The sequence below is a fragment of the Bos indicus x Bos taurus genome, chromosome 10 (assembly GCF_003369695.1).
Source record: "Bos indicus x Bos taurus breed Angus x Brahman F1 hybrid chromosome 10, Bos_hybrid_MaternalHap_v2.0, whole genome shotgun sequence".
In the NCBI taxonomy this organism is placed as follows: Eukaryota; Metazoa; Chordata; class Mammalia; order Artiodactyla; family Bovidae; genus Bos; species Bos indicus x Bos taurus.
The window spans coordinates 8,667,148-8,689,722 of record NC_040085.1 but is presented as its reverse complement, the minus strand read 5'-3'; the positions used below and the strand labels follow the sequence as shown (position 1 = coordinate 8,689,722).

Genomic DNA, 22,575 nt, shown 5'->3' with positions numbered 1-22,575 from the left:
TTCCAAAATGAAGAAGGACCTTAAAATTACTTACTGTTAAAGAAATAAATGGCACCCCACTCCAGTACTCTTGCCTGGAAAATCCCATGGACGGAGGAGCCTGGTAGGCTGCAGTCCATGGGGTCGCTAACAGTCGGACACGACTGAGCAACTTCACTTTCACTTTTCACTTTCATGCATTGGAGAAGGAAATGGCAACCCACTCCAGTGTTCTTGCCTGGAGAATCCCAGGGACGGGGGAGCCTGGTGGGCTGCCGTCCATGGGGTCGCATGGAGTCGGACACGACTGAAGTGACTTAGCATACCATAGCATAGCAAAGAAATAAAATGATTATAAAAATGGATAAAAATTATCTAATAAAGTAGGGGAATGCCAAAACTATTGTTTTTAGTTAGAAACACGAACCATGCATACAATACAAACATTCAGCTTACACTGGAACCTCTTAAACTCTGTCTAAATTTAGTGCTTACAGATAAAATGGAAGGGGAAAAAATGAAAAATTAAATTTATCCATCACATTCTGGACTCAAATGATCGTGATCAATTAGCTAAGTACAGGTCAAAACTAAATTCTTAAGAGTTTGTAATGATTTTAAATGTATGTTATGTTGAGAAAGAAAGAGAATGCTGCAAGGCATTTAATTTTTCAGAAAATAGTTTTCTAGATTCAAAACAAACGACCTACTAGCAAAAGCCATCCTTTAGAAAACTGAATTCTACAACGAGGTAGTCACTTCAATTAATGAAGTACAGAGAAAGTCTTTTAACAATGTTAAAAATCTTAGATTCTTTTTTTCAATCGTTTCTGTTACTTAGCAGGGCTTTAAAATATTTCATTCTAAACTCTTGCAGATTACTCAGAATCTTTTTTCAATCTTTTCAGAGTCTCTGAGTATTTCCATCCCACAAATATTTACTGGATCAATAAACTCCCACAAATCACTTTCTGGTGAGCTTCCTATGTATAACCAAATTGTTTTATTTTATTTCTATGATAAGAGTGAGAAACTAGAAATCTATTTACATCCCACTAAGCAATTCTATACCACCTAGCATTTTGTGTGTATATCAAAAATAATGGATTTATTCATGAAGACAGGCTTCCCTGGTGGTTCAGATGGTAAAGAATATGCCTGCAATGCAAGAGAGCTGGGTTCAATCCCTGGGTCAGGAAGATCCCCTGGGAGAAGGGAATGGCAACCCATTCCAGTATTCTGGCCTGGACAATCCCATGGACAGACGATCCTAGTAGGCTACAGTCCATTGGGTCACAAAGAGTCGGACACGACTGAGCAACTAACACACACATTCATAAAGTCTGGTGTTCTATTAATAGGAAGTCACTACAAACAATGAGTTAGTGAATACTGAACCACTGCTCCTAGGAGAAACAAAGGGTTAAGTTCCTATAAGCCTCTGATCACAACATTTTCAACAACTGATCAATATCTAACCTTGTTTTCTGTGTGTTTCTATTTAAAGACACATTATTTGATATATATTGATAATTCATTAACACTAAGTTCACTGCCAAAAGCACTGTAATTCATGCCTGAGCAAAAATACTATGTATATTTTCTCCATAATGCACATCACAGCTTTTTTGCATTTCAGAACATTATAGACAAAACTTCAGCACTATGTTTGGGGGCCATTTTAAACAATATTATCACCAACAAAAAGCACCGAAATGCAAAAAATGTGGCATTAAGTAGAGTGCCAAGAGGACATTTGTTTATGAGAGCAGAAAACAAGAAGACAAGAACCACCTAATCAACCACAGGTTGAATGCTCGCATCAGCAAACTCCAGTTTTTTGCAGCTCCGTGCATGTCTCTAAATGGCTATGCAACTGTTGTAAGAAGTGATTTTGAATTTACAAGTAAATTTGAGACAGCACACATTCACTCACCAGAATGTACAAATAATGAGGCTCAACAACACAAAGAAAGTTCAATTAAATAAACCTTATGGGAAATATTTTAGCACTTCAGTCAATTTTGTAAATGCAAGGGTTTACTTATTGGATTTCAAGAATGGGTAAAACTTTATGACACTGTTCTTAAACTGTTACATGAAAACACTCCATTAAAGCATTCTATAACTTTTCAGATGAAGCATAAAGAGAGAAATATTATTTAAAATTCACTGACTACTCTTAAAAAAGTCATTAAGAAGAAAATACCATATAGAAAGATAGCAAAAGCTATCTGTAGCCTTAACATAATTTCTTATGAACTATCTCCTTCTATTATCTTTTTAGGGGAAAACCAGATGTTTACCCGTTATTTTTACACACTAAAAAGTTCATAAGGATAAAGTATCCTGAAGTAATAAGACAAGATATTAAGCTACAAAGGCATAAAAAATTAGTGTAGACAATTATAAGTGAGCATATAACATACATCTTAAGCAAAGTACCTCAAATATCAATAATTTAAATGTTCAATTTTATTTATTTAAAATATTATTCAATATAACCATAATGTATATCCAGTGTGCATTTCTACTTTTCATAACAAAATTTAATAGACATGTATGTAAACATCATCTATTCACTCTGGTACCTGAAATTCATATTAGTGAAACTGAAAACAAGATATGCTAATTATTAACCATGTTTTTGGCAGCGAAAAACTAGAAAATATGTCTTTTAATAGAGGACTTATTTAGAACACAGAATTAACAGTCTTTAATAAGAAATGAGCTACTATATATACACATGCTCACACATGTACACATACACATTATATACGCATGTGTATGTATACACATGTGTATGTATATATGTGTGATGTGAAAGTCACTCAGTTGTGTTCGACTCTTTGTGATCCCAGGGACTATACAGTCCATGGAATTCTCCAGGCCAGAATACTGGAGTGGGTAGCCTTTCCCTTCTCCAGGGGATCTTCCCAACCCAGGGATCGAACCCAGGTCTCCCACATTGCAGGTGGATTTTTTACCAGCTGAGCCACAAGGGAAGCCCATGTGTATATATGGCCTCCAACAAAAATGGGAAGATGAACAAGGAGAAATGTCTATACTATATTAGTAAGACAAAGGGAGGAAGAAACAAGTCACAGAATACTATGTACAATATGATTCCTTCTTAAACACGAGAAACATAACGTGCTTATGAATGCATACACACTGAAGTGCTAATGAGGAAGGGAATTTGGCACTTTCACTTTTTATAATGAGCGTGTATAAGTTTTAGAAGTTTACAGCAGGTTCTCAACAAGTGTTTCCTTATTAATGGCTATTTTACAAATGTGATAAAATTCATGTTGTTTGAAAATGACTCCTATAATCAATTTTTTCATGTATTCTGCTAAATAATTTAAAACAAACATTTCCTAGTTCAAGAATTTCTGTAAATGTTCTCAAAATTCAACACTCACCAATCCCCCAAACTGAAATGTTTACTGATTTGTAACAGGGATTGACAAATTTTTTCTGTAAAAGCCAGACAGTAAATATTTTAAGGTTTTGCAGACATGCATGGTCTCTGGTGCATATTCTTCTTCGTCTTTGTTTTTACTTTACAACCCTTTAGGAATATCAAAATAAAAAAAGTTCTTAGCTCAGATCCACCAAAACAGGCTGCAGGCAGGATTTGCCTTTCCAGCCACAGTTTGGCAATCACTGATTTTTAACAACAAACCAGCATCTGGAAGCCTGATATTTTAAATGTATTACACTGAACGTATCAGAGATCCCAACAGGGTCAGTTTTCTTCTACCTTAAATAAAGTAAGGGAGCATACAGCAATTAAAACTTGTAGTTGATTAATACATCGAATTCTATTAATATATTAGACACTGACCAAACAATGGGAAAACATAGTACATGAAATTCCAAGTGTGTATTAGTGTTATATAACCATGATCATGTGTGTACCTGTAAGACACACATATTCACTTGAAAAAGTCAACTGAAATTGAAATACTGCACATCAAAACTCACATCTCCTTCTATAATAATTTAAACCATTTCCTCATTTAAATAATCAAAAATATCAAGTCATTTTAGATGTCATCAACCCTTAAAAATTAAAAACAATTCAGAGACTGACAGTAATTACTGGGTTTTGATTTTGTAAAGGTTACTATAAAATATTAATCAACAATCTAAAATATTATACTTTTAAAAACATTTATATTTTTGGAAAGTTTTTACCATTCACGTTATCAGCACCCATCACTGAAGACCTGAATATATTTTTTTCCTGTCTAAAAGACAGCCTATATATATATTTGATTTTGTCTAAAACTGAGATTCTTATTACCATCTGGATGCTACTACCAAATATAAAATTCATTATGAATGATAATCTGGATTACATTCAAACTCAAAAGTGAAAATGTATCCTCCAATAGTAACCAAATAACCATTATAGAATAATCTTACCTAGACTGGTGGGTTTTATCAGTTCATCCAGTAAATCATAAAATGGTAATTTTTGAAGTTTTATATCCGGATGGACTGGGTGAAGAGCTGATGTAAGATGTGGGAGTTCCAGTTCATGTTTAGGTCCCAGAAGAGAAACAGGGAGTAACGGTGATGATGCAGGGTGACCATCATAAGTGAGTTGTGGAATGGTAGATGGAGACAAAGTTGCTGGCATAGGACTTGAATGTACGTTGGGGATGGACAAGTCCGCAGGCGTCATGATTTTCTGGGGGAACCTCCGCCTATAGAGTTCTTTAATTTTCATTTGCACAGCGGGACTGCAGCCAGCCTTGAGCAAATGCAGGGCTTTTGTGAGCAGTTCGTGTTTGCGTCCGTGCTTGTTTCTCCCAGCGTAGCCCAACAGTACTTGGAGTTCAGAAACTCTAAGGCTCATAACCATTTGCTTAGAGACAAAACAAAATGGGAAACATTAGTAATCCAATAACATAATCTACAACATTAAATGATACTTTATTATAACATTTTATCCTTATGTTTTGTTTACAAAAGCCAGTTCTGTTCCAGTCAATTCTAGTTATTTCAAACTTAAAAATCTAACCATTTAGAGTAAGTAAACAAAGAAATTTAAAATTAATGTTCATAAACCCACGAACTTCTATATAGGGTTATGAAAACAGTAAAATAAAGCAGACGTGAGGTAGAACCACATCTCACCTCATTTTATTGTTATAGTGAAAACGTCAGGTCTTTACCAAGCACTTACTAAGTCTCCCAGAGAGTACTGAGTGCTATGTGGATGGCAAGATAATGAGCCCTCAAGAACATCTGTTTTCTTGGGGAAAATTATATACATACATGTGAAATACATAAATAGTCCACCTCAAGCACCAGATGAAAGCATGATACAAATATTGTAACATTACAGACAATATTGTATTCTATACTAATTTGGGGATTTACAGGGCTTAAACTATACCTTTTTTGACCCATTATATACCAGATACATATGGTATTTTCATACGGTTTGTCCTTAAATCTTTACACCACCACAAGGTGTTACCCTTCCTGCTTTACATGTGAAGAAACTAGTTAAGAAAGGTTGAGTAACTTACCTAAGGCCACTTGCTACTCTAATAAATATCAACCAGGATTCAAACCCAGATACATGTAATTTTACATGTAAAATTACAGATACATGTAATTTTAAATACCATGATCTTTCATTAAACCATTAGGATGAAACTGGAAATATACTATTGACTCTATTGGCAAAGCTAGGCTAAAGCGTCCAGAAATTGGGACTTCACGGTCAGTCCAGGGATTAGGATTCTGCTTTTACTGCTGAGGGCCTGGGTTCAATCCCTCATGTGGAAACTAAGATCCCACACGTGCAGCTAAAAAGTCCAGGAATTTAATCCACATGTCAAAATCCATAGCCTGTAGTAAAGAAATCTAACTTTGTTTAACTCTCTGTTCCCAAATTTCTTTCTCCTTTTCCCCCAACTTTTAATACTAAGAGACCACCAACAGGAAATATCAATGTATACCAATTCTCTCATTTTAAAGTTGAGGAAAATGAAACCCAAAAGGAAATATGACCCAAGATCGTAACAGCTATTAACAGCAGAATCCTGACTTTACCACCACTGACAGAAGGTGTCAGGATGAAAGACACATGTAAGCTCACCATCTGCTCTCTATTTTCCCACCTGTTTTGTACACTCATGCACGTGTGCTCAGTCGCATCTGACTCTGCAACCCCATGGGCTGTAGCCCACCAGGCTCCTCTGTCCATGGGATTGTCCAGGTAAGAATACTGGAGTGGGTTGCCATTTCCTCCTCTAGGAGACCTTTCCAACCCAGGGATTGAACCCATGTCTGTGTCTCCTGCATTCTCAGGCGGATTCCTTACCACTGAGCCATCAGGGAGGCCTCATCCCAAATACCAGTAACACGAAAGCTGAACTGGCTTTCCTCATTTATGACCACTCCCTGAAATGACATCCATTTCAAGCCAATCATCTAGAAGTTACCTACATATTACACAACAATTAAGAAAAACAGAAAAACAAGTGTATAAAGAGCTTTATATGCAATACAGGTGGTTAATCAAAAAAACTCTGAGCCCTTCCCCCACCTTCTCCGGCCTGGTCTCCTCCAAGCTCAGCTTTTGTCATCCTTGCCTTTTAGGCCTGGCAGAACTAAATGATTCCCTTTTCACTACTCTCACTGGTCATTTTTCATATCTTTATTTTGGCACTTATTTTGCTGTACTACAATTTTATTTTTATACAAACAATTCCATGATCAGACTGAGGGCCTCTGTGGTACAAGGTCATGTTACCTTCAGCGTCTAACACTAAGGCCCAACAATAATGCCTTGACAGTGAATGATGAACAAAATTAGAAAGTCATACTAAAAGAAAGGGTGGGGATGGATTCTACAGGGATAAGTTATACATACAATTAAAATATAACTCCAAACGAACTCTCAAGTTCTCATGTTCATACAAAGATATAATGTAGACCTTAAAAACAAATTTTACCCCAAATCCTATAAATATATCTTTCTTTAGATTGCTATCAGAGGTTAAATAATTACTATAATGTCAATTTCTCCCTACTATTCAACCTATCCTAAGAGTATAAAATAATTTTAAAGATTTATTACTTATTTTAAAAGGAACAGAGATTTCAACAGAAAAGCACTGTATTAGTAAGTAAGCTTCTGCTCTTAAGAGAATAACATGAATTATGCTTCAAAGATTATAGGTTAAAAATAAATTTGACATTGGTCAAATATATTTCATTTTGCAGAGAAAACACAATAGAGTTTTCAAAACACAGTGTCCTTCTATTTCAATTCCATTCCATTCTCCCAAGTCAAACACAAACAAAAATCAACATTCATGGGTTACCATAAAATTCTTTTGTCCTAACTCTATGGATGTAAGGATTTAAATGCAGCATTTGTCCTAACTCTTTATGGATGTAACGATTTAAATGCAGCACAGATGGATTACTGCTCTATTTCTATGGAAGAGTACATGGACAACTCACATAAAATTAAATCTTCTGATTGATCATCAAAAGAAAAAAGTTAATGACATAGGTATAATTTTTGGTTTTGTTATCACAGGATGCATAATTAATCATAATTACTGTCCTCATTTTACACATGGAAAAACTGAGCCCTAGAAAGGTTAAGAAATTTGTTGAATGTTACACAACTACTTCTACGCCAAACGTACTTTCATACTACGTTATTGTCTTTTAGAGAAAACAAACCACATGCCTTTTAGTTAGGAAAAAAGATCAATTTATTTAATATTCAATCTCAACTTCAAGCTTCAATATTTTAGCCTTAAAATAATTGGTGGTTAAGATAAAAGAAAACTTCTGGATTCAAATTAACCACTGCACCTTATAATCAGATATAGTGAAACATGAGGCTCTATCTATTGCTATTACTGGAGCAGCTTCTGCATAATCTTAAGGTCTGTAATAAGCATGCAGTATTTAAAAAATCAAGTGAAAGAGGGTGGGAAACACAAATATCTGAAGTTATCTATTACTCAAACCAAAAACTTCAGAGAAGCATGGAACAGTCAATTCACAGTGCAAAGTGCTGACAAGAGAGGTAAACTAAACACATCTGAAATGTTGAAATGCAGTGTATTTTAATCTTCCATGTGTTTAAAATCTCCATTTGTTAACACTATAACAAAATGAACATTTATAACTAAAGATAACATCAACCACTGCTACTACTAGAAATCACTGCCTTCTCGGATAGCACTGTGCTGACTCTACATGCCCAAATGATAGTTTTCAGAATCCTGAGGAATTTAGAATGTCTGAGAAATGTATATATTCTGTATAGAAAGCATTCTGTAAAGGAGATCTTTCTAAAATGAATCTTTTTAATCAGATAGAAATGCATACAGTTTTAAAAGTCAAAATTTTAGAAGGAAAACATGTCCCTTGCCCTGCCCCCATTTTTCATATCCTTAAGGCAACCATTTTCAAGTCTTTTTAGCTGTTTCTTCTGGCATTTCCCCTCCATTTCTACTATATAGTAGGTCTTTTAGAGTTATTTAAAATAACTAATATTTTAAATTTAAAAATTGTTTCCTATTAAAAGATAACGATTTAGATCTGTTATATCTCCTCTACCTCCATCTTTCTTTTTAAAAATATTTATTTGGCTCTTCTCGGTCTTAGTTGCGGCATGCAAGATCTTTTTTGCCTTTTTTTTTTTAACTTGCCGCATGCAAGATCTTTAGTTGCAGAATACAAACTCTTAGTTGTGGCATGTGGGATCTAGCTCCCTGACCAGGGATGGAATTCCGGCCCCCTGCACTGGGAGCGCAGAGTCTTAACCTCTGGACCACCAGGGAAGTCCCCACCTCCACCTCTCCATCATCATTTTTGGTTGAACCAATTGCTGGTGTTTACATTATTACTATGGCTGTAAATAATATTCACAGATGAGCCAAAAGTACATGATTACTGTTTATTTTTTGTATGACCTTCAGTTCAGTTCAGTCGCTCAGTCGTGTCCGACTCTTTGTGACCCCATGAATCGCAGCACGCCAGGCCTCCCTGTCCATCACCAACTCCCGGAGTTCACTCAGACTCACGTCCATCGAGTCAGTGATGCCATCCAGCCATCTCATCCTCTATCCCCTTCTCCTCCTGCCCCCAATCCCTCCCAGCATCAGAGTTTTTTCCAATGAGTCAACTCTTCTCATGAGGTGGCCAAGTACTGGAGTTTCAGCTTTAGCATCATTCCTTCTAAAGAAATCCCAGGGCTGATCTCCTTCAGAATGGACTGGTTGGATCTCCTTGCAGTCCAAGGGACTCTCAAGAGTCTTCTCCAACACCACAGTTCAAAAGCATCAATTCTTCGGCGCTCAGCCTTCTTCACAGTCCAACTCTCACATCCATACATGACCACAGGAAAAACCATAGCCTTGACTAGACAGACCTTTGTTGGCAAAGTAATGTCTGTTTTTGAATATGCTCTGACCTTACTTCTAGTTAATAACTGTACCATTTTTGTATTTGCTTAGTTTTCTATGAAGTAATAGTTAATTCATCTGCAAACTGCTAAAGTGCAACTTTCCTCTCAACATATTCAACTGTATCAGGTAAATCTCTGTTTTAATTTCCTTCTTCAAAATGTACTTCCTAAAACCCTCCATTAGGTTCCAACTGGAACTGCTTGCTCTCTTGGTGTGGCAAAAAACTGTGCTGATGGAATTTCCCTCTAACTTATCCTGGGAATTCCCTTGTCACTCGTGTTGGACCTCGTTTCCTTGTTCTCACTTCTTCCTTTCTGGATTTTCTCTTTTTAGTTGGGGTAGTTCCTCCAGTAGCTTCCTGCAAAGAGGGCATGGGAAGCACACTTTTTAAAAATTCCTTGTATTGTCTAAAAATATCTTCATTTACTCATACTTAAGAAGTGAGCTCGGCTCAGTACCGAATTCCAGACAAGAACGTGTGTTCTGTCAGAATTTTGTAAGGCTTTCCTCATCATCTTCTGTTAAGAAGCCTGAAATCTTTCTGATGGGCAATCTTTCACAGTCATCTATATATCCCTCACAGAAGTTTCTCATGGTTTTGTTTTTAATTGTATGAACTGACCATGGCTAAATTTTTACATTTAGCGATGTATGTGTGTCCTTCAATCCTGGGAAGATTTCTTACAGTAACCTTCCTTTGACTTCGTTCTCTTTCATGTCATTATTTAGATTATGACCTTCCTAAACTGTCTAATTCTCTTTTGCTCTTTTTCTTTTTCCTCTTGCATTTACATCTCTTGTCTTTAGCTGTATTTTCTGGGAGATTTCCTAAACTTTATCTTCTAACTCTTCTTTTAAAATTTTAATTTCTATGAGTTCTTTTCTGTTTGCTGCACATTTCTTTTCCTTCTACATCTTGTTCTTATTTTACATGAATTTATTATCTTCCTTTCTCTTGAGGATATAAATAAATTGGGTGTTTGACATTGTGGTTTTCTTCAGCTGCCTGCATTGTCTCTATAATTTGAGTTCTTTCTTACTGTTTTCTCTGGTCTCTGCCTCTCAGGCTTGATGTTCTCCTTGAGCAGGAGGAAATCTCTAGCTGTACATTTATATATATCTAATAATAAGTGCGTGCTCAGTCACTTTAGTCGTGTCCCACTCTGTGCGACCCTATGGACTGTAGCCCACCAGGCTCCTCTGTAAATGGGATTCTCCAAGAAAAGAATATTGGAGTGAGTTGCCATGCCCTCCTCCAGGGGATCTTCCCAACCCAGGGATCAAACTCGCAGCGTCTCCTGCAGCGTCTCCAGCGTCTTCTGCATCGCAGGCAGATTCTTTACTACTGAGCCACCCAGGAAGCCTCGTTATCTAAGATGACAAAGATGATGAGATGAACTGTGTGAGTGACCAGACCAGGGTACTTCACTCCAGGATGATCAGGCAGGAAACTTGGCTATCATGAGGATTCCTTTTATCTGATCAATTTTGGCAGAAAGGAATCCCTCAACCTCCTGGTTTGGCGATATAAGGTTGGCTTCCAGTGTTCTCCGAACACAGTAAGGGAATGGGGAGGGAGGAAGAAGAGGTCCTTACCATCCAGTAAGAACACATTTCAACTTAATCTCTTCTCAAATATTTAAGATTTTACACACACAGACACACATATACATAGATTGTGTGCCTGTATAAGAACACTAGTTCAACCACAGAGGAAGGACCATACACTGAGAAAGATAAATAATCAAGCAATAGTAACAAGTATTGTAGACTGAGTGTTTTTGAGATTAAATATAAAGTGCCAATGTTACTTTCTCATTAGCTATGACCCTATGTTATTAAAGGTCATAACTAACTTCTGAATAAGAATTAGGTACTTCCTTTTGAACCCCCTAATTACCCTTGTTCACACATTCCCACTGCAGTATTTTAAAGGATGTCATGAAGCAGACCCTGTATTACGAATCTTTATCTGGTATCAATTTGTAACTAATCATAAAGCAAAATGAATTCTAAAGGTAGACAAAAGAGGCATTTAACAATGTCCTAGTATTTCATTTATACTTTTGCTTTCTATCAACAACAAAAAAATTATCGAAAATACGGTGCATACATTAAAGATGGTACAGTACACCAAAAATATTTTATTCATTCTTTTCTTTTCTTTTTTTTTTTTTGCCATGATCTTTGTTCTTTTAATGTTGGGTTTTAAGCCAGCTTTTTCATCTTCCTCTTTTTTTTTTTTTTTAATTTTATTTTATTTTATTCATTATTTTCAAAGTTGGATTCTTCTTTCAGTGGAACTGACTTTGGGATCATTTCTAATCCTTTCCATTTGAAATTGTTAATAAACAGTTGTTAGATTAGCAATTTGTCAGCAATGTCCAGTTCAACTGGAAAACCTAGTTAGACAGTTTCTACTGAAGGAGCAAGTTAGGTTGGTTACATACTTCTCCATAATCTTGTTCCACCCAATTTCTCATCTTTTATTGATTTCTCAATATAAGATGACCGAAAAATGACCTGCAGCGCCTACTCCTCTAGCTGACTATCTTTCCTCTTCTGCTATCTTCCATCACATGGCTTGCATTTAGCTCCGATATAATGACAAAACATGAAGATTGCATTCTCCTTCAAGCAAAGTACAAATCTTACATTCTGTTGAAAGGGCATACCATGGCTTTGATTTTTGATAATTTAAACATCATTCCCATTTATGTACTACCACAAAACCGATAGATATGTCCTTTAAAAGCTCCTTCTGGATGATAACTTGAATACTAAAAATAACAAACTCAAACCAAAACAGTTTAAAATTTGGATAAAGTATTACTTTCATAATAAAAAAGTTTAGCTTAATTTAAAAATCAAGAGTTTAAAATTCTAATACATTGCTAAACTTCTTATGTACAGGTAGGAAAAACAAAACTTTAGGTAAAAAGTTGCTCTGTACATAGCTGTGTAACAAACACTTTCTGGATTCATGAATGAGCCCTAAATGAGTTGTAGAAAGAGGGAATACTGGAACAATGAACACAAAGAGATAAGCTATTCTTCAGAGACAGGGGCATATAATCATATTAATTCAGTTCTCAAAAGTAACAACACGTCCTATGTGCTAAGTACAAATATAACATAATATGGTACTAGTATATGTAGAATTTGGATTCTAGTACTGACTTGGCCACTAATTTACTGAATCACAATTTTCCAGGGTCTATATTCTCATTTTAAAAAATGAGAGATTGACTAGAGCTTCTCAAAGGTTACTCAAATCCTCAAAATTCTATAATACTATAACTCTATTAAGGCTTCCCTCATAGCTCGGTTGGTAAAGAAGCCGCCTGCAATACAGGAGACCCCAGTTTGATTCCTGGGTAGGGAAGATCCTCTGGAGAAGGGACAGGCTACCCACTCCAGTGTTCTTGAGCTTCCCTTGTGGCTTAGCTGGTAAAGAATCTACCTGCAATGCGGGAGACCTGGCTTCAATCCTTGGACTGGGAAGATCCCCTGGAGAAGGGAAAGGCTACCTACCCACTCCAGTATTCTGGCCTAGAGAATTCCATTGCACTCTATCTGAAAGTTAAGCGGAAAAAGTAGAAGAGATAAATGTTAACAAAACAGGACTTCCCTGGCAGTCCAGTGGTTAAAATCCAAGCTTCCAATTGCAAGGGGCACGGGTTTGATCCCTGGTCAGGAAACTATGGTCCCACATGCTGCACAGTGCAGCCAGAAATTTTAAAAACTAAATTAATTTTAAAAATATTAACGAAACAATAAGTGAGGGAAAAAACGCATTCTGTAACTAAGCAAAATCTTTCAATCATTGCCTTCAATTTGGGTCCCAGAAAAGTGATTAGTAAAAAACCTTTGAGGGAAAGTATCAAGAGAAAGAATTATGTGAGGGTCACAGGTACAACCTATTCGATCAAACGCAGAGCTACAAATAGTGGAGTTCAGACTTGAAAGTCAGGTGACAAAGCCCACACGATGCTGTGGAGTGCTGACAATTACAGACACAAGTAAGTAACTGAAATGATTTTTTGTGTGTGGCCGTAACGCATGGCACAAGACCTCCCCCAACCAGGGACTGAACCTGCAACCCCTACAGTGGAAGCCCAGAGTCTTAACCACTCACTGGACCAACAGCAAGGTCCATGAAATGATGTTTTTAAAAACTGTAGGATCACAGGATCATAACATAAAATAGAACTTTATTTTTATTGACATATAGTTGACTTACTATGCTGTTAGTTTAAAATAGAACTTTAGAAATCCTCTTGTTCAACTCATCTAATGTATGAAGTTCTACTTGTAACCTCCTTAATTGATGGTCTCCCAGCCTCTGCTGAAACACTTAAGATTGTGAACTATGAGTTTACAATCTTAAAGCAGCACACATTATTGAAAAGTTCTGTGAATTGATGCTCAATGGTTTTAAATTTTCATTCTGTTAGTAGAGACCCTTCCCAGCCTGGTCCCTTATTTCATGAGCATTCTGCTATCCATCATACTCAGAGTGAGTAATATAATCCAGATAAAAGTCTGACTATTCTTAGTATTATCTATCTTATTATGAACACAGCTATTTCTACCAGTGCAACCTAATAAGGCATTTTAGGCTGACTGGATTATTTTCTTTAGGCAAATGGAAGGATGTTTTATGTTACGCTTTTTTTTCAGCAGGGGCAGGGAGTCACATCCACATCATATTGTCACTCATATTAAGATTGAGGTTAACTAAAACCTTTATTCAATAGTTTTCACATGAAATGCTACTAGGTTAAACCCCCTCATTTTCTAATTTTTTTTATTTAAAAATAGAACTTTATATATAGTACTGTTAAACTTCCTTTTTTTCATGTTTATCATTCCAGCCTTTCAAAATGCTGTTTACGAATTGCACCCTGCAGTCTCAACTGTAGCGCTTATCATACAGGGTTCCTTGATTTTCTAGTCTACGTCCTCCCTAGACTTTGACATTTTCAAGGACACTTTGCTCCACATGACCTATGCTAAGTATGGTGGATGATCCAGTAAATGCACTGGAAATGATAGTGATGATGAATTAATTCCTCTTGATTCTGTCATCTAATATATTCTTCCCAGTTTTGTGTCACCGACAAAATCTGAGAGTTTTGCTTCTTAAATAGTCATACAGATCACGCTTAAAACTTGAGATGTAACAGGGTCAAGGCTATAGAGGCCAATGGCACATGATAAGAAATTCCCCTTCAGATAACAAAGTTAAAGATTACAAATATGACTGTTCAACTACTTAGGAGACAGATGATTATGTTCCCCAGGATTCTCCAATTTTAAGGTAATTATTCAATAAACATTGTCCAGGGTGCACAAGAAAAACAATTCAGGTTATTATATACCAGTCTTGACTTATAGCTCTCAGAGAAAAACAAGCTTAGAAAAAAGATATCCATCTTTTGGGGAGGGGGATGTCACACATCTTGTGGGATCTTAATTAGTCCCCCAAGCAGGGACTGGACTCAGGCCCTTGCAATGAAAGCCCTGAGTCCTATCCACTGGATCACCAGAGAATTCTCATAAATGTTGTTTTTAATTTTATTTTTAAAATTTCTATCCCATTATGGTTTATTATAGGATATCAGTTATAGTCCCCTATGCTACACAGTAGGATCTTCTTGTCTCTTTTATAAACAGTAGTTTGTATCTGCTAATCCACAACTCCTAATTTATCCCCCTCACTCCCTTTCCCCATTGGTAACCATAAGTTACATCTGTGAGGTGATTCCGTTTTGTAAATTTATTTGTGTCATATTTTAGATTCCACATATAAGTAATATCAAATAGCATGTCTTTCCCCACCTGACTTAGTGCACATAGTGTGATAATATCTAGGTCCATCCATGTTGTTACAAATGGGCATTATTTCATTTTTATGGTTGGACAGTATTTCATTGTGTATATATACCACATCTTTATCCATTCATTTCTTGACGGACATTTAGGCTGCTTCCACGTCTTGACTATTGTAAACAGTGCTGCGATGAACACTGGGGTACACGTGTCTCTTTCAATTCTGGTTTCCTCGGTGTGTATGTCCAGCAGTGGGATTGCTGGGTCATAAGGCAGTTCTATTTCCAGTTTTTAAAGGAATCTCCACACTGTTCTCCATAGTGGCTGTACTAGTTTGCATTCCCACCAACAGTGTAAGAGGGTTCCCTTTTCTCACTGAGGTGCATTATACAAATGTCCTTAAAAATCCTGGGAATGACTGCTCACAAACTACTAAGAAATACTGGGGAAAAAAATAGGTTACACGGAAAACCCAAGTCCTACAGTGACAGCTTGTCTAAGTATTCTTTTAAATCCTATCAGAAACCTATTAATGATAATACCCCTTTATTTTCTACATAAATAGAATACTTTCACCTGATATTCTACAAGTTATAGCTAAGAGAAACAACAGAAACATCCTTTACTGCAAGGTAATACTGCTAATAAAGCAAAATTGCTAAAGTATTACAAACCTTACACAGATCATTATCTTCAGAACAGATCAGTATGATATTTACATGCAAAGCTTCTATAATAGTGAAAGCAAGTTTAAGAAAATGCTCACATTTTCTTTGGAGAAATTCCATTAAGGTGAGACCACGAAAACATACTACACACTCTTCCTGAAATTTAGGGAGGGAGGAAGATCAGCTACTCACAAGCCTCTGATGTAAAAAAAAAAAACCTAACAGCATCCATATTTACATATCCAGAACATTAAACAAATTTAAAAAGTGGGGGGAGGGGGGCAAACCAATGCCAATTTTACTGTCAGGGAAGAAGTAATTTTTTTAAGCACAAAATTAGGAAAAAAGTTTAATTCATATGTCCAAAGGTCAAAAAAACTAGCCAACAAAAGAAAGAAATGTACTATAATTATGCTAAAAGAATAATTTACCTTTTGTTATTATTAGAAAATAAAATATATACATATATTATGAGCTTATCATAATCAAACAAACAAAAAAACTCAATACCATTAAACACATAACTAATCAAATTCCAGAACATTTCTCCATGTAGTCAAAGCCATAATATTCTTTACAGTGCAAGTTCAATTCTTTCCTTCCTAAATCTACAAGGGTGTAATCTTCCATTCAAAGATCAAAAACAGATTCTTTGACAGAGAAGAAACAATACCTATAGCTGCATCCTACGTCTAAAATGATTAAAAAAAAGAAAAAGAAATTAGCTAGGCATATTGCCTAGCTTGGAAGAAACAACACTGAAAAGGCCTTTTAAAAATCTGTTCGATAAATTAGTATTCAACCCTCAAAGTTCCCCTAAAACAGCAATGTTTTTCAGGGAAATGTAACCGAAGTTTTATATATAATATATATATATAAATACATATATAATAATTGTTAATATTACAACGTGTTGATTCCAGCCCTTCCTTTCCCTACTTCCCCCACAAGTCTGTTCTCTATGTCTGTGAGTTTGTTCGTTTTCTATTAAGTTGGTGCAAAAATAATTATGGTTTCAAACCCTGAATTTTAAATCATTATAATTAACCTCAAACATATCTTTATTAATGAAAAATAGGAACCATTACAATCAATACATTTTTGCCAATAAGAAATAAATTTGTTTCCTGTAGCATAAAAATCTGTGCTTCGGGATTCAAGGAACACTTGGAAAGTATTTTCTGCATCCTGCTGGTTGTGAAAGCATTTTCCCTGCAAAAAAGTTGTCAAGATGCTTGAAGAAGTGTTAGGCAGTTGGTGAGAGGTTGGGTGAACATGGCAGATGAGGCAAAACTTCAACTTGTGAATCACTGGCTGTGCAAAGCGCAGTCAGGTGCTGTCACAGAGAAGAACCGGGCCCTCCCTGTTGACCGGTGCTGGCGGCAGGCCGTGCAGTTTTCAGTGCATCTCATCAGTCTGCTGAGCATTCTTCTCATATGTCATGGTTGCACTGGGATTCAGAAAGCTGTAGTGGATCAGACCAGCAGCGAAACACCAGTGACCATGATCTTTTTGGGGGGCAAATTTGGCTTTGGGAAGTCCTTTGGAGCTTCCTCTGAGTCCAACCACTGAGTTGGTTGGTGCTGGTTGTTGTATAAAATTCACTTTTTGTCACATGTCACAATCCAATCAAGAAATGGTTCACTGTTGTTGCACAGTATAAGAGAAGATGACACTCCAAAATGACAATTTTTGATTTGTGGTCAGCTAATGAGGCATTCACGTACCGAGCCTTTACACCTTTCCATTTTGCTTCAAATGCCAAGTGACCACACAATAGTCAATGCTGAGTTCTTGGGCAACTTCTCCCATTAGTTGTAAGAGGATTAGCTTTGAGGATCCTCTCAGTTGGTCACTGTCACCTTCTGATGGCCAGTCATGGTGCTCCTCATTTTCAAGGCTCTAGTCTCCTTTGTAAAACTTCTTGAGCCACCACTGCACTGTAAGTTCATTCGCAGTTTCTGGGCCAAATGCATTCTTGATCTTGCAGGTTTTCTCTGCTGCTTTATGACCCATTTTGAACTCAAACAAGAAAATCGCTAGAGTTTGCTTTTTGTCTAACATCATTTCCATAGTCTAAAATACAAATAAAATAAACAGCAAGTAATAATTCATTAACAAAATACATAAAGCAAGAAATGCACATTAAAATGATGTATAACCACAATTAAGAACATATTCCAGTATCAAATGGCAAAGTTCAACAATGCAAAACTGGAATTACTTTTGCACCAACCTAATAGGTTCATTTGTGTCACATTTTAGATTCCACATATAAGTGAGAATCATACAGTATTTGTCTTTCTCTGATTGACTTAGTAGAATAATCTCTAGATCCCTTCATTTGGCTACAAATGGCATTACTTCATTCTTTTTTATGGCTGAGCAGTATTCCATTGTTTGCATGAACCACATCTTCTTTATCCATTCATCTGTCGATGGACATTTAGGGTGCTTCCATGTCTTGGCTATTGTGAAGAGTGCAGCTATGAACATAGGGGTGCATGTATCTTTCTGAATTAGTTTTGTCCAGATACATGCACAGGTGTGGAATTGTTGGATCATATGGTAATTCTACTTTCAGTTTTCTGAGGAACCTTCATACTGCACCAACTTACATTCCCACCAACAGTGTAGAAGGGTTCCCTTTTCTCCACATCCTCTCCAGCATTTGTTATTTGTAGACCTTTTAATGATGGCTATTCTGACCAGTGTGAGGTGGTATACCTCATGGTAGTTTTGATTTGCATCTCTCTAATAACTGGCAGGGCTGCCCTTGTGGCTCAGTGGTAAAGAATCTACCTGCCAAGCAGGAGACACAGGTTGGATCCTTGGGTCAGGAAGATACCCTGGAGAAGAAAATGGCAACTCACTTCAGTATTCTTGCCTAAGAAATCCCATGAACAGAGTAGCCTGGCAAGCTACAGTCCACTGGGGTCACAAAAGAGTTGGAGACGACTTAACAACAACAATTAGCAATGACAAGCATCTTTTCCTATGCCTCTTGGCCATCTGTATGTCTTCTTTGGAGAAATGTCTGTTTAGGTCTTATGCCCATTTTTTGACTGGGTTGTTAAGAGTTGTCTGTATATTTCGGAAATTAAGCCCTTGCTGGTCATATCACTTGCAAATATTTTCTCCCATTCCAACAGGCTGTCTTTTTGTTTTGTTTGTGGCTTCCTTTGCTGTGCAAGGCTTTATGTTTGATTAGGTCCCATTTGTATATTTTTGTTTTCATTTCTATTGCCTTGAGACTGACCAAAGAAAATATTGGTATGATTTATGTCAAAGAATGCTCTGCCTATCATCTCTTCTAGGAGTTTTATAGTGTTTTATCTTACACTCAAGTATTTAAGCCATTTTGAGTTTATTTTTCTGTGTGGTGTGAGGGTGTGTTCTAACTTCACTAATTTAAATGCAGCTGTCCAACTTTCCCAGTACCACTTGCTGAAAAGACTGCCTTTCCCCCCCATCTTACAGTCTTGCCTCCTTTGTTGAAGATTAATTGAACGTAAGTGTGTGAGTTTACTTCTGGGCTCTCTATCTTGTTCCACTGGTCCATATGTCTGTTTTTGTACCAGTAGCACACTATTTTGATTACTGTAGCACTGTCTGAAGTCTGGAAGGGTTATGCCTCCTGTTTATTCTTTTTCCTCAGGATTGCTTCCACAATTCTGGTTCTTTTACAGTTCCCTATTTAGGCTTATTTGTTCCAGTTCTGTGAAAAATGTCATGGGTAACTGAAAGAGATTGTGTTAAATCTGCATGTTGCTTTGGGCAGTATAGGCATTTTAACAATATTAATTCTTCTAGTCCAAAAGCATGGGATATCATTCCATTTCTTTGAATCATCTTCAATTTCCTTTATTAATGTTCTATAGGTCTCATCATAAAATTTTGTCTTTCACCTCCTTGGTCAGGTTTATTCCAGCGGGGGGAGTGTGGGGTGTGGGTGTGGGTGGGTGGGTGTGTGTGTGGGTGGGTGTGATTTTAAAAGGTTTTTTTTTTTTTTTTTAAAAACAACCCAATCAAAACATAGGAAGATCAACAGATGACCACGAGGCAAATGTAAAGACATTCAACATCACTATTAGAGAAATGCAAATCAAAGCTACCATGAGGTACCACCTCACATGAGTCAGAATGGCTGAATGGACATCATCAAAAAGTCTACAAATAACAAATACTAGAGAGGCCGTGGAGAAAAGGAAACTCTCCTCACTGTTGGTGGGAATGTAAGTTGGTGCAGCCATCATGGAAAACAGTATGGAGGTTCCTCAGAAACTAAAAACAGAATTACCATATGATCCAACAATCACAGTCCTGGGCATATATCCAGAGAAAAACATGGTTCAAAGGGATACAAATGCCAAAGTTCACTGCAATGCTGTTTGCAATACCCAAGTCATGGAAGCAAACTAGATACCCACTGACAGATGAATGGATAAAGAAGATGGACATTTATACAATGGAATATCACCTAGTCGTTAAAAAGAATAAAATGCCACTTGCAGCAACATGGATTGACCTACAGATTATAATACAAAATTAAGTCAAACAGAGAAAGACATATCATATGATATCACTTAAATACAGAATCTTTTTTAAAAAAAGATACAAATGAATTTATTTACAAAATAGAAACAGACTCACAGACTTAGAGAACAAACTTACAGTTACCTGGGGAGAAACAGATTGGCAGTTGGGGACTGGTAAGTACACAATGCTATATTTAAAACAAATAAGCAACAAGGACCTACTGTACAGCACAGGGAACTGTGCTCAACCCTCTGTAGGAACTTACAGGAAAAGAATTTAAAAAATAACACATACATGTGTATGCATGTGTATGTGAAACACTTTGCTGTACATCTGAAATTAATACAACATTGTTCATGAACTATACTCTGAAATAAAATAACAAAATTTTAATAAAATTGTAAAGGTTTTTTTTTCAAATAGTCTCTTTCTGATATTTCATTGTTAATGAAATGCAACTGACTTCTGTATGTGCATCTTGTATCCTGCTACCTTGCTGAATTCATTTATCAGTTCTAGTGTTTCTATGTGGAGTCTTTTGGGTTTTCTATATATAGTATGTCATCTACATATAATGACAATTTTATGAGGTTATTTCTTTTAAACTTCAAATTTTACTCACTGTAATAAAGCTAGCTACCCAGACATGAAAAATCAAAAATCCTAAATAAAACTTAAAACTAGAAACAATCTGATTGGGTTTCACATTAAAAGGATCCAATTTAAATGACAGGATACTTCAAGTCACCATTTTCTAAACCAGGTTCAAAGGGTTAATAGATATTCAAAGTAATATGGTATTGTGGCAAAACCAATCAAGGAAATTCAAGATTCTGTAATTCCCCACCATGCCCTACCTTCTCAAATAATATTTACATATTAAAGGTCCTAAGAAGTCCTGCAGAAAGAAGTATGTTAACTCTGTATCCAATATTTTGCAAAGTTACCTGGCCACTAAACTCTTCATTATTATTATTATTCAATCACTGTCATCTCATTTCCTAGCACTTCACAAAAAAAGAATTTTAGAAAAACCAACAAGATCTTCAAATTTTCCACTGTACACCTGTTGTTATAGCAACATTATTAAAAGCAGCCCCTTCCACTCTTAAGTGTCCCACTTTGGATGATAAATTATATGGTCACCCTAGAATTAACTCTAAAACTAAACAGATATTTTAAAGCCAAATGCCAAATTAACAGGGCCATGTTACTACATGCAGTTAAAATGTTATACAGATGATGATTAATCTTGATCTCTTTTTCTCAAATTTCTGAAAAAATTCTCCACTAGCAATCATATATGTTCAAAATACTCTGGACTACTGAATTCTCGCTAAATGAACTCACAAACCAGATGTAGACAGTGAAAGATATCTGTAATTGCATAATTTTTAAAAAGTGTCTATTATATATAACTGTAAGGAAAGGAAAACTCTTGAAGACATTACAGCACGTCCACACAAGACATTTTATGTTTTAAAAGGTATTTTTTTAAATTATTTCAGTTCTCAATTGTGAGAGGTCCTCAGAATTCTTGACTTTATTTTCACTCACTCCAATCTTCCTAGATGACCTCAATCATCTCATAACACTTTGAGGTTAACAATCCCCAAATCTTCATTTCTAGCCTAGCCTTTGTCTTCTGAATTACAATGTTAAACACTTCTATGTCCCAGCAGTCAGCTCAACACATCTAAACTTAACAAATCAAACTTCTCTCAAACCACTTAACCAGTTATTCAAGCCAGAAAACTTCTATGCCACCTTCTCCCTCACTCACGTCTATTTTCCAAGTCACATCAATCCTACCACTTTAAATGTCTATTACCACTTTAATTCGGACTACCATGATCCCTTTCCTAGATGTCTGTAAGAAATTCTCCTTGTCTCCCCTATTATCTTTTCAAGTCATTCTTCACACTAGAGGTCTATTCTAAAATAGAAAGATGATCATGTCACTCCTGAGCTTAAATCTTTCATGATTAGCCACTAGACTAAGGATAAAGGGCAAATTTCTCAGCATGGCCTAAGAGATCCTTCATGATCCAGTCTTGGACACTGCCGCTAAAAGCCCTGTTAACCAGCTT

The 22,575-nt window shown here is 36.3% G+C and overlaps 1 protein-coding gene across 2 annotated transcripts in view; it reads right to left on the bottom strand.

Annotated features, from left to right (window-relative positions):
* PIAS1 (protein inhibitor of activated STAT 1) overlaps window positions 1-22,575 on the bottom strand; it is a 128,012-nt gene that overhangs the window by 86,203 nt on the left and 19,234 nt on the right. For both annotated transcript variants that reach the window (XM_027553054.1, XM_027553053.1), the window contains exon 2: window positions 4,414-4,858. In XM_027553054.1, coding sequence (XP_027408855.1) covers window positions 4,414-4,858 — 445 coding nt within the window. The remainder of the gene's footprint in view (window positions 1-4,413; window positions 4,859-22,575) is intronic.